The sequence below is a fragment of the Priapulus caudatus genome, unplaced genomic scaffold, assembly GCF_000485595.1.
Source record: "Priapulus caudatus unplaced genomic scaffold, Priapulus_caudatus-5.0.1 Scaffold3, whole genome shotgun sequence".
Lineage (NCBI taxonomy): Eukaryota > Metazoa > Priapulida > Priapulimorpha > Priapulimorphida > Priapulidae > Priapulus > Priapulus caudatus.
Window position 1 is genome coordinate 664,384 of NW_014577064.1, and position 13,587 is coordinate 677,970.

General features: G+C 42.8%; 1 protein-coding gene across 1 annotated transcript in view; it reads left to right on the forward strand.

Annotated features, from left to right (window-relative positions):
- Window positions 1-205: 205 nt before the first annotated feature.
- The window catches only part of LOC106820945 (cuticlin-1-like), a gene marked incomplete at both ends in the record, with an annotated part of 17,054 nt that continues 3,672 nt past the window's right edge, over window positions 206-13,587 (forward strand). The window contains 2 exon segments of the mRNA XM_014825563.1: window positions 206-360; window positions 642-723. Coding sequence (XP_014681049.1) covers window positions 206-360; window positions 642-723 — 237 coding nt within the window.

Sequence of the window (13,587 nt, forward strand, 5' to 3'; positions counted from 1 at the left end):
GGATCTGATTAAATCTGCTACTGTTTATACATGCAAGCTTTCCACTTATGGATCTGATTAAATCTGCTACTGTTTATACATGCAAGCTTTCCACTTGTTCGCGCCCTTTCTCTTATTTTAATAATATACCCTACGTGATATTGCAGACGCTACCGTCGTCGTCTAGCGTTTGTTTCTTGTGACAGATATTGATTTGTACTTACAGCATGGTGCCAATCACGCAGCTGGCCTCAGTGGCTCCAAACCTACCCAAATGTAACCTGCTGATTAAGGTGGGCGACAGCCCAGACGGACCACTTGTCAGTGGAGCTGTTCCACTTGGAACCACGCTGACGTTTGTCATCGATATGTCAATCAGCGGTACGTACACACGCTGCGCATCGCTACATGTGACGCACAGTGACGACATGTGACGCACAGTGACGTCAGAGTGGCGCACATTGACGACCGAATGACGCAGAATGACGTCTGTGTGACGCAGAATGACGACAGAGTGACGCACAATGACGACAGAGCACAACGAAACTCCCCATGAGTAATGATATTAATAGAATGAAAATGCTTTCGCAATTAATTTCCTTGCAAGTATAATATCATTGGGCGCATTTGCTAACTGATGTGTTCATTTCTACTCTCTGCAGAGGTGTACGGCTTCACAGTGTCCAGCTGCATCGCCCGAGATGGCATGGGCATGGGCGAACAGATGATCATCGATGAGGATGGGTACGATATCATATTACGACGCTGCGTAATTCATATAGATAGATACGCTCTTACTATAGTACTTTTTTATGATATAGAATCGGCAGATGTTAGATTAGCGCATCTTAAGGGATTAACGCATTAGCGAGAGATGACCTACGCAGGTGGCTGTACGTACCGTGCGCAAACAAAGGTGAAGACGTCTATGCGGTCATGTAGAGCCAAATCCAAGGCCACGCCGCACGCATCTTCACGGGGATCAAGGGGCTTACCGGCGCTTCTCATGTGCCTAAGAGTAGTGTTAGTAACTCGACGTTAGAGATTTCTATCGCACACAGCCAACGATAAAAAAGGCGAGGGTCGTAAAAAAAGCAAAAGGCTATTCGTTTTAAGAAAATCGTTTCGAATTGTAGTCTATTGTGTGCAACCGAATGCAAACTAACGGGTGGGCACTGAATCTGACAGTGTGAAAACTAACATCGCGCTTGTTGGGTTCTTACCCTAGTTTAGCAGCTTTCTATTGAATAAAAGAATGTCGACACATACCGGTAACTTATAGCACGAATGCAATGAAGTGCAACAGAACAAACGCGGAGGCATTGAATCGTAGAATGGCAAACGTCGTGTGAGATCGACTAGTCGATCGTAAGCAGCGTGTCGTTGTGACATCGATTATGAAATAATGATGTCATCGCGAATGTGTTTGGTGCATAAAACGGACAACCTCTGCAGCGAAATACATATGCCCGCCATAAAGTAATGTACGCATCGAAACCATAATTGTCGAAAGAGAAGCATCAAAGTGCTTCGTAGTTCTGATCACGACGTATGACCTCTTTTTTATTTCCGAATACGCATGTATCTGTGCATATAGGTTTGTGCGTGAGCGTGTGCATCTGTGCCTGTGCGCGTGTGTGGGCATGACCCTGTATGCGTGTGGGTGCGCGCGCGTTTATACAATAATACCAGGAGTGAATAATAGATATCTCTATTATTCACTCCTGATAATATGATAAAATAGTCATTGTTTTGTGATGATACTTAATTACGTTTGCGACATCTCGTAAAACGTGATGAAGCTTTTCTGCCGCGGATGGTATCATATATGAATAATTTGGGCAATTTTGTTTACCAATGATTAAAAAACTTGCTTTTTTCAGGTCATCACTCCTACCAACATGATCGGATATCTGGCAATTTCCGTTTCGGTAAGCTCTTCAGTAATTTTTACGGTGTCGTTTCGCCATACTTATTACTAAAATCCCACTTTTCAAAATGATCACGAATTCATGAAATAATCGCGACATAATCGCTAATACTTCCGCTCGACCGCGGACTGGTTGACCCGCCGAGCAATTCGTCATAGTAAACCACAATTCTTTTTTTTTACAGTTTCTGCTGTGTGCGACCGCGCAGCAATTGATAGGTAAGTCACCCGATGCGTCACTCGTAGAGGTAGCTTTGCATGGTGACGGCCTGCCAGCGGTAGACTACTGTCAGACACCGTAACGACACCGTGGCTGAAGTCACGATGATTACGCGTCGTGGCCAGTGACGGTTGCCTGAATGCAATCTTTTCCGCTTTCGAACCGTGTATAATAATTGCAAACATAGACAACTGCGGCGCATCGAGTGCCAGTCGCCACCCGCTGAATTGATGTCCTTTCACGACAATGCTATGATAACTAGGTAACGTGACACTGATAACACGCTATTAGCTTTATGTCTAGTAGACAGAAAGCAACAGAAATTAGCTTAGGAAGTCAAACCATGAGCACGCACTCACACATGCGCGCGCACACACACGCATACATACATACGCGCGCATACACGCACGCATTGCACACACGCATACACACATACCTCCGCGCATACGCAAAGAAAGAATGCGCGAGATATAAATAGAAGGACAAGTTCAAAATCTACAACCGTTGGCGTGAAACAAGCGCGAAGCCATATTCTAGGTGTTATAATCGGAGATATGAATAAGTTGTACGAATAATCACATGCTTTATGCCTTATATACACTATACTTTACATTTATTACGCGTGTTTAAGCAAAAGAACTATGGATATATACAGTATGGAAGCATTAACACATCCAAAGTTAGCCACCTGAGCTAGGACAAGAAAATGATGCGGTTCGCATTCGTTCAATTAACGGGAATCGAGCGATCTTCGGACAGCTAAGCCTAAAACAAAAGGGTATATATAGATTACACCGCGTAGATATTACCAAAAGTCCATAATTGAATGGACTATGGACTATTTTTTTATTATGGACTCTTGATATTACATATGAAAATATTATGTCTGCCCGTCGTAAAAACGATTGCATAGGGTAATGACTGTAGACAGTAAAGAGACTCGATCCACGAGTCTTCCAAAAACTGGTAGAGGGAATGTTTCATGCTCATTGGAATGGCGGGCGTGTTGTCACGGCCCGCGGCTTGTAAAACAAGTTTCAGCAATGTAGTTCAACTGTGACCGAAAGCTGTATATAAAGTGAGTTAAATTAGCGGCTAAGCAGTCTGATTGCAGCCTCACAAGTAGCAACATGAAGGTCCTCATCATTGCTCTGTGCGCTCTCGTGTATATGGGTAAGTAGTTATTCATTTATAACTTGGTTTAATTGGTTGGTAGTATGCCACCGCTATACAAGGCGATAAATGGATTCAGCCGTACACGCAAATACTTTCCCATTGACTAATCAATGACTGTAAAATTATTGAGACAATACCAATTTAAAATTGATATCGAACAAAATATCGAACATCTATATAGTGCGCTGTGTATGTACAATATTTGTAATAATATTGCATATTAATTATGATATACAACAGCCGCGGCCAGTCCGCTGGAAAAGCGTCTGGGAGTACCGGTACAGGCAGAGGATGACTGCAACCCGAAGGTCGGCGCTAAGAACTTCTCTACCGATGCCGCCGATTGCCAGGTGTTCTACATCTGCGATCACGGATGGCCGAAGATCCGTCGTTGCCCAGGTGACACCATCTGGACACCAGCATTGGAGAGATGCACCGACAAGTACTTTGCGGTTAACGACGAGTGCAGATACGAGGCTCCACCCACACCAGCACCTGTGGAAATCGCTCCAGAAGATCTTGACCCAGGTATAATAAATTTAGTGTTTAGTTGCGAATGTTTTCAATCGTAATCGCTAGATATTTTTATCCGCGAGTTTCTAGTGCCGGTGTTTTGCATCTATAGCCGAATATAAATTTTCTAGCTGCGTGCTACGACCCAAGAAACATGTGCAACGGAGTTATTGATTGCAACAATGGAGAGGACGAAGAGGGCTGTGCTCCGATCTGTGACCCTAACGCCTGCAGACTGCCAGACTGCAAGTGCAGTAGCCCAGACGCTCCAGGAAATCTCCAGATAAATGAGATTCCACAGCTGGTTATGATTGGCTGGGATGGTGCTCTGAGAGTAGAGGACTACAACCATCTTCTCCAGCAGGTAATTTTATTAGAATCTCAAAACAAATTACGGCAAGATTAGTCTGATACGTTAATATTGATTCTTTCCAAAATTTCATATGAATTAATCCCTATAAAATCTTGGCTTTAGATCCTCAAGAAGGTGAACGCACAAAGAAGGAGAGAGCCACGAACGAATCCCAATGGTTGCCCGCTAACCGCAACTTTCTTCACAAGCGTAAATGTCATCGCATTACCTTAACGCGTATAATGTGACATAGAACCAGCTATGTTCGCATTATTTACCTGCTAATAGCAATCATCGGATTGTAAGGTGAACACACTCATTAGCAATTCTGATCCGTCACTCAGCTTTGGGTATACATGCGGTATTCACACGTGATTGATGTAATCAACTAGACAAATGAACGTTTGTGTCGTTTGAATGATGCAATTACGCTTCATGCCGCTACGCTATATAAGCTTCAAGTACCATCATCTGTCATCTGTGCACGACCGTATTTCGTTATAAATACACCAGTAGTTGAGTTAACATCACGTTTCTCTGAGATAGTCATTCACATCAAACTGATATCGTTCGCATAGAGTAGTAACAAGGGTTGTTGCTCGATAAATCACATGTGAACGGATGTATTTCACAATGTTGGCTTCTGCAAAACGTGAAACAACGTATAAAAAATAACCCGACTTCCAAAACGAGTTTTTCGCACAAATAGTAGCGATGATTTTGTAGGTATAGTTTTGTTTAGTAGTGTTTATTGCGGGAAGCGTAGTCACAAACAGTCACATTTTGATAGGTTTGAAACGTGCGCTTGGTCACAAATCGACAAATTCCATCACAGTTCGGCAACGATCGGCGTGAATAAAGGTTAACTAGGTAGAAGACAGCCCAGCGCTTTTTTCTCGTCGGATTGCTTGTTATGTAGTGAACTGTGCTAGTGAATTAGTATCTAGCACTAATACGCACGCACGCACGCACGCACGCGCGCACGCACGCACCCCCCCCATATATATATAAAGGAACTGTGAACAGGGTGATTGATACGTTCTTCCAGTGGGCAGCACAAGGCGACCTTGCATGCCACTTGTCATTTGAAAAATGGGATTTCGCAGGGAACGGCCTCAGGCAGAGGCAGACTTTGTATTTCATCAGCGAGCCATTTCTTCGGGAACGCGTTATCAAGCAGGATAATTATACGGCTGAGTCTGGCTGCCTTATGAACTGCTTAAGTGTTGAGTTACCACAGACAACTAGCCGCAAACAACGTGAAATATTACGACCCATGCCACGCGCTTATCTAACACCGCGCGTACGTCTCTCTCGGAACCATAGAAAAATGGAAGACTTCTTGGGAGTGTTGGAACGAGAAGGAAACCATAGTTGAGAAATTTTCGCTCAATGATTTTACGAGATAAGATTTTATATACGAGCACAGCGAACACAAGCCATTATCGCTCTGTAATCACGTGGATAATATCCTCGTCCTTGTATCGTGCATGCATAAGGTTTTGAAGTTCTATAATAAGTGGTTTTGGTCTGGAAGCTCACAGTGATTATAGGTTGGGCGGTATACACGTATGGGAACCCCGCAGGCGGAAACACCACGTAGTTAACACCTAACCAAGATCACCTCGGCATGGGCGGCGCAAAAAAAACAGGAATGAAATTTTTATTAAATCAATTTAATTGATGTCTATCGCTAACTTGAACCAACATAGGATAGTTGCAGTGGATCCCAGAGAGTCGACCCAGGCCTCTGCTTCATACATCATGTTTAAGCATGCTTAAAATACACGGCGCGTGAAAACCACTTCCTCTTTTTATGTGAGACTGAAACTCGCAGGTGTATGCCTCTGTAGACGCGCGCAGTGCAGTGCAGTGCTGACGACACCTGCCGCTTTCCGGACTGTCCAGCAGCGTGTGAAAATGAACCCATCACGGCGCCCGATCAACAACAACAACCTATTGTAGGCATTCTCGCTGTAATCCCGCACGTATTCCGCCTGTTAGGGAAATTTAATGCGTATTTACGCCAAGAAGAACAGAGCCATGCACGCCCACGGCGCTCCGCAGTTGTACGCTAGTATCGTATCCGCTATGCAGCGGCGCCAGTCCGACACTGTTGCCGGTCGAAAATTGTCCGGAGCAGCACAAAGCACGCTTCGTCCTCACCCTGTGCATCGCATTGATCCGCAAACCAGTCTTCGCCGTCTGCGTGCTGCGTGACGGGGGTCGGACGTTACACGTTCACGGTCGCGCGCTCATGCAGAAGCGGTTGAGAATCTAAATCCTCTCGCAGGAGGGCACGAACCCCAGCCCGGATCCCGCGGCCAACCAGAGATAACATCATGGGAACGTATAGGTGGCGCCCGCCCGGCACCGTCGGCTCCGGCGAAAAACCGCATTCACTTCATCTCGCTTTCTGCAACGCCTAGATTTATATATACAGGTTAGACAGGAGCAGACTGGTGACGCATAGACGAGCGTAAAAGTATCGCACCGTACTAGTCAGACTGGGCCACACCCTGCATGATCATGATGCTAAAATAATGCAGATTAATTGAACTCAGGATAGCGCGGCAGACTACTTTCGTAAAACGGGTAATCTCTGCCCAACCCAATCTCTGTCACACTCAGTTCCTTAAGTCTATTGATTTAGTCCCGAGTTTCTTCACGGTTTCAGATTGCTGCTCACGAATGAATGTTATATTTCGCATAAGAAAAACCGTGTTGCAAATCGTTTTCTATGTGTATAAGGGCGTATAGGAAGGAGAACTTGTGTGGGCTGGCAACGTACGCATACATTTGCCTCCCAGAAGCGCGCGATCGCACCATCGTCAAGATGCGTGAATCGCGTGCTTTGTGCGCGATACCGGTCTTGTTTTTAAATCCACGCATGAAAGGATCATTGTGCATGATCAGACTAATAGCGGTGCTCTATTTGAACGGCGCGGGACAGCGAAAGTCTGGCGCGGGTTTCATACACGCGCGCGTTCACCTGACAGGCAGGTCCGCGTGAATTGACCGGTGATTCCATTAGCTGCAGTACAGGAACTTGGGTCGGTTGGTTGTATTCACCCATTTTTATCTGTCAATAGTAATAATAATATTAATATAATAATAAGAAAGAACATCAAATAAAATATATGATCAGGAGCCCATTAACCCATTAATGGGGTTAATGGGCTCTTGATATGATGTGGGAGAAGGGCACATATACGCGTAAATAACATTAAATTGGAGAACTTTCCATTAAAAAGAGTATCGTTGATATATTCCTAAATGGCGAGGCGCGAGAATGCACGAGGCCACAGTATGTAAGGACAGAGAGACAAACCAACAGAGAGAACAGGCAAAGAGGGAAAGAGAGAGAGAGAGAGAGAGAGAGAGAGAGAGAGAGAGAGAGAGAGAGAGAGAGAGAGAGCGCGAGAAAGAGAGAGAGAGAGAGAGAGAGTAAGAGGAAAAGAGAGAGGAGGAGTTAGGTAGAGGAGGACAGAGGCGGAGGGGAGAAAGTGCAAGGGGGGGCAAGAGAGAGAGTGAATGTGCAAAGGGGACGAACAGAGAGAGTGTGTGTGAGTGAGTGAGAGGGAAAGGAAGAGATTAAGTGAAAGTAATGCCGGGAAGTTGAGTAATGAGATAATCGCAGCTATTTATAATGTCTTCCTCCCAGCATTGTTCTCTGTCTCCCCTGTCTCACAATGCCGCCTCGCGCGTCCTGACCATCCAACACAATACAGATATATATATATAGCCGTAATAGCGGAAGTATGCCCGTATGTGCGTGTGTGGGCGTGAGAGCGCGCCTGTGTGCGTGCGCGCGGGCGTGTGTGTGCGCGGGCGCGTGTACGTAAACGTGCTTATCCCGTGTTCCCCGCACCCATTTCATACCAGGCCTGTGTGTAGATACGCACGCACGCACGCGCGCGCACACGCTCACACAGGCACACGCACGCTCACATGCACGCGCGCACACCCGCAGATATGTGGTATAATGAGTGTCACGTACATATGCATCTGCAATAATGAAGAGTACAATGTTTAGCCGGGCGGCACGGCATGGCATGATCGCGTTCTATGTGAGACTTGTATAGACTCATCCGTTGGTTGTAACGCACTCTTCGCCAGACCTCGGTCATTCACTCTTCCTTTTGCAGTCACGTGATTCGTTCCACCTGAGTGCATCGACTATTTTGATTTCATCCGTGTATTGTGCGGATGACCCGTGTACACTATGCGAGCATCCTTGCTCATAGTATAGTACTTTCCTTCCGTTAACACCTCTGTATATAGTCATAAACTCGTTGCATTGGATATTATTAATATACCTAGCACTTCTCAGAGTTCTGGCCTTCTATTTGCTATAATCAAAATTAATACATACGCAGAGTATCTGATAATAATAGACTCATGTAATATAATGGCATCTGTACTACTACTACTACTACTAAAGATTCACTGCTCCTGCTATTGCGTATTAGTGCCTGAGGTGGTCGGTCGTCGGAATTAATGAAAGCGCGTATGATCACGTGATAACTGCTCCATTTGGAAATACGACTTTCACTCGAGCTATTATAGCAGGTAGCAGCATACATTGTTAGCGCTATATCATTAAATAAATATTAGTATTCATCTGTCTGATGCGTGCGAATTCGATGTGTGGGTTGGGTATGTCTATGTCTCATTATTTAGAGACGAAAGACGAATGACACACTGCACTCCACCCGTAACTGATCAGACTATTAATCTCATCGTGTCTCAAACTCATTACTTATCAGAAATTAAATGTAGTACAAGGCAAGTAAATGCCTATCGAGGCATTAATGATTTTTTTTTTGGCGGCATAACATCGGGATTTGTAGTTGGCATTCATGATCCGTCGTACCATACATTTATGCGGCGCTAGATCACCTGATCTGTCTACCACTGAAACGTAACGAGTAGAGTTAAAAGCCGATTAGAAAGTCGCTGTCAGAATTTTTTTTATAACGAAACACGAGTTGCTCTAGTTCTGTCAATAACTTTCAATCGCGCACGTCTTTGCACGCATAAAATACGCCAGCGGTGTGATGTACATATCACCAAGGACTCGACATTTATCACGCGAGCTGATTAGCTATTCAATTTACAGCCGGTACGTGGTGAGGTGATAACGGTTTCTGATGTGACGCAGGATAGAGCCAATGTAGCACGATAGACATTCCCCCCCATGGTGGCGATCGCCCCCTTTATACATGGGCAATAGAGGTCAGATCCCCATACGCATGCGCGATGCGCCATGCTAGACTTTCTTATGCAAGACGTGCGCAATGTATAGGGAGATATATGCCATAGGGCCATGTGTATTATGCTACTCGGGCCGCGCACTATAAACCGCCTAAGAGACACGAGACACGAGATACAAGATATAAGATATAAGATACGAGATATAAGAGACACGAGGTCGTGCAGTTATACATGCGACAGCAGATAGTCATCATAATCTGATATTTATACGCATTTACGCATCAAAGCGTGTCCTTATGCAGCGATTGCTGTTAGCTGCACCTGCGAACACTGCAAGGACCGTGAAGTTGTATATAAATGAATAAAAAAGTACGCGTGAACGAAATTTATTGATACGGAGAAATCTTTATATTTTAAGAGATAAATTATTATCACACAATGAATATAAGGCGGAATTAGCATATTCATATCATTAGCATATCATTAGCATATTCATATCACTCGCCACTGTTCGCAAAATCTTGTCATTTAGCAGTTCAGCTAGGTTTAGTAGTTGCAGACGATATTACCACTTCCATAGCAACCCTTGTGTGCATATCATTAGCAAACTAATAACGCAACCTCATCACCACTAGATAAAAGAAACTCATACATAACGCCATTTGCAATGTAAACATTTAGGAATTATTTCTTCTTATAATATATAAACAATTTGCGCATTAAAAGTGTATCATTGAAAATTAAATAGAGTGTTTTAGGCATAACATACAAAATATAATGCACTATCACCCTTCCTCCTACACACATCCGACACATATGCACGAACCCACACACTCCACACACATGCACGAATACACGTACGCACGCACGCACGCACGCACGCACACGCACGCACGTACACACACGCACGATGAAATGAAAATATAAATAACTAAATATTCTAAAAGATAATTAAATAAATAAAACTATATATATATATATATATATATATATATATATATATATATATATAAATAGCTCTCTCTCGAAAGAGCGATGCAGAAAATAAACGAATATACTGCATGTTAAACATGACATATATGGAAGGATGTTGAATAGATGTGTAATCAGTTGTTTATGTTGCTGCTGCTGCAGTGAGCGAGGTCGGAGATGAGCGGGAGATCCCCACCAACCATCTGCCAGCGACCGGTAGTCAACGCAACGCTGTCCCCAAAGTTAATGAGATCTGCATTCCGACTGTCGGCTTTGCACTAGGTAGGTACCAAATACTAAACGAAGATGCGCACGTACGTACCACCGCACCAACATAACGCGTTCACAACAGGCTGCTCGAGTTGTCTTGAAATTGCGCTTGAAAATCCGACATCGGGCCATTCTCATCAGGACTGTCACAAGGGTTTCTGCAGAGTGAATAAGGGAACATTTATTAGATGCAATACACCATGCCCAGAGTATGGATATTACACGGATTACGTTATCGAGAGCTCGGTGTAAAGATGATTACAAATAGACAAGAAATAGACAACCACAAATAATTATATTAATGAAACATTGAGGGAGCACAGCTTCTGATGTACAGTCTCAAAGCACCTATAAAATAAACGCTCACGACAGTAAAACTATTACGAACAGACAGTTACAGTTAGTAGACAGTAACACGACAGTAAGTATATGTAGCAAACATGACAGTATAGACCTATATATAAATATAATAATAAAGGAGGTCACATTATTACATAGCGGAGCGACTATTGTTTCTTGAGTAGGAGAACTAAATGTTTCCTAGACGCTGTTAATGAACTATTCTCATTTTTAACTATTTTCATGAACTAATGAACTATTCTTTGAACTAATGAAACTATTCTTTGAATTCTAATCATTCGTTTGAATCTAATCAATCGTTTGAATTCTAATCAATCATTTGAATTCTATTCATAACTATTCATGAATTCTTTGAACTCATGAACTAATGAACTAAAGAATAATGAACTATTCTCATGAACATTTAACCATTTTAATATTAGCTTGTTCGTTACGGATTGTAATCATTCGAAATGTTTTTCATCCAGGAATCGCGATATTTGCCGGAATCTTCCTGCTGTCGATTGTGATCAGCGCGTTCATGTGCGCGAAGGTTCGGGGAAGGAAGAGTGTCGAGTACGACAACCCAATGATGAGCACATTTGGCAGCTCCCGCTCCACCATTACTCCGCCAAACTACCAATAGAGGGCGTGACGACCAAACTCACCACAGGCGAGCGTGGACTACCATTCGTACCGAAATGATGCACAGGGATCGGCGAAGAGTGACGTCATGGATGTGGTTTGTGCATTCGCTCGTCTAGTTTCTTTGAATGGACGACGTGCATGAGATGTGTGCTGGATGGTTCATCGATATAATTTATCTCTGCGGGACGCAGTCATAAGATATATACGCTGTTCCATCAGCCTAATTCGTGATGGTGCTTCTATGGCGGACACTATAGTAGAGAGTCTAGGCAACATTTCGATCGTCCATGCTTCTCACTGCATAGAAAATACAACAACTACTGCGTTCTAAGTCTGTATGAGTGTTCACGTACTGACCCACGAACCACCGCGATGCCATAGCGAAAACTGCCTCTTAATCTCCTAGTGAAACATATAAGTATTGATGATAATTTGGCACGGTTTATATAACATCCAACGACACGCCCATGAGTAGGCCCTAGATTTAACTGTGAGTAGCTCTAGGAAATCAGCAATATAAAAATCCAATGTTTCGAAATGAGCATCGATAACTTACTACTCTTACTAAGAGTCTGCCCTCACGCGAAAGGATTGAGCACAGCTGGATACATTCGTAAATGGAATTCGCCATCTTTATGCATGTATCATGCGTCTCAACCCGTATTTCTTGCAATAATCTAGGCATCCACTTTATGTTATCCGTATTGTATAATGCACACGTCTGCCAATAATTAGAATGTCAATCCTGTTTTACCGCTTGACAACACTTGGCAGCAGAAAGCGTTCACGACATTGCGAAGTCGTGGCCTATATTTTGTCTGGATGTCACGAGGGTAAATATGCTGCCCATTGTGTAATCTCGTACTTTGTTTCTTGGAAGTAAGAAAGATGGAACGTGATAAATAACTCATCACGTTGCATTTCCTGCTCGAAAATAAGGCAAACGCTTTTTTGTAATAACTTTGCACTTAGAAACATTGATGAGTGTTATATGTATAACCTATATAGGAAGGAGATCATTGACAGACACGGGAAATTCAACTACCAGATTCACGCTCAAGAATATAATCTTAGATATATGTTTTCATCACAATGTTTAATTTCTCCAGTAATACCCGCTCCTGTGACGATATTAATCGCCACGTAAACACTCTTTCTCAAATAGTGAGTGTTTGTACGGCCCGTATATACTGTTAACTAAATATCGAATGGATATTACTAATGAGCTGACGATAGTATATGATACTTGCAAGGCACAAATGACTATTGTACATAGATGCTGATGACAAAATGTTATGATTTAGTCATCATATTACTATCAAAATGTTTTATTTTATAACCTGTAAGGCTATACAACATATACAAACACAGGCCGGTAGATGACGCCACGTCACCTACACGTGCCGTCCGACCTGTGGGTGTCGATATGTATGTATAGAATAGGTAATTGTATAATATATCACATGCTGTTGACGCCATGTGTGTATATAACGCTACTTTTATTCGAGATAAATAAAAATAAATGGTTTATTTTATACTATAAGAAGCAATTGTTGCGCCTATTATTTTTACTCTCGTATTGAGAACACCAGCAGTGTCGCGCAAACATTCGAATACAAACTCAAACTCTACAGCTATTATTTAAAATCGAGTGTTCAAATAATCTAGCTTATATTGTAGTGTAGGAATTATTTTGTTATAAATCATATAGATAATTATAGGCAACATGTTAATTATTACGTTAGTTGAATATTGTTGGTATTTTCAGGTAAGCAAATTTGTTTTTGTTGCCAGAGTTACTCATTGTTGCTAACACTTCGTCGAAACTTCTGTTAACGTCATGACACGATTAGTACCACGAACATATTTATGCAAATAATATTACAATATTACTTCGAATAAAACACATTACATAAATATATTGTAGAAACATGTTTACTAATGTCTATATTATATTTCTATTATATTAAT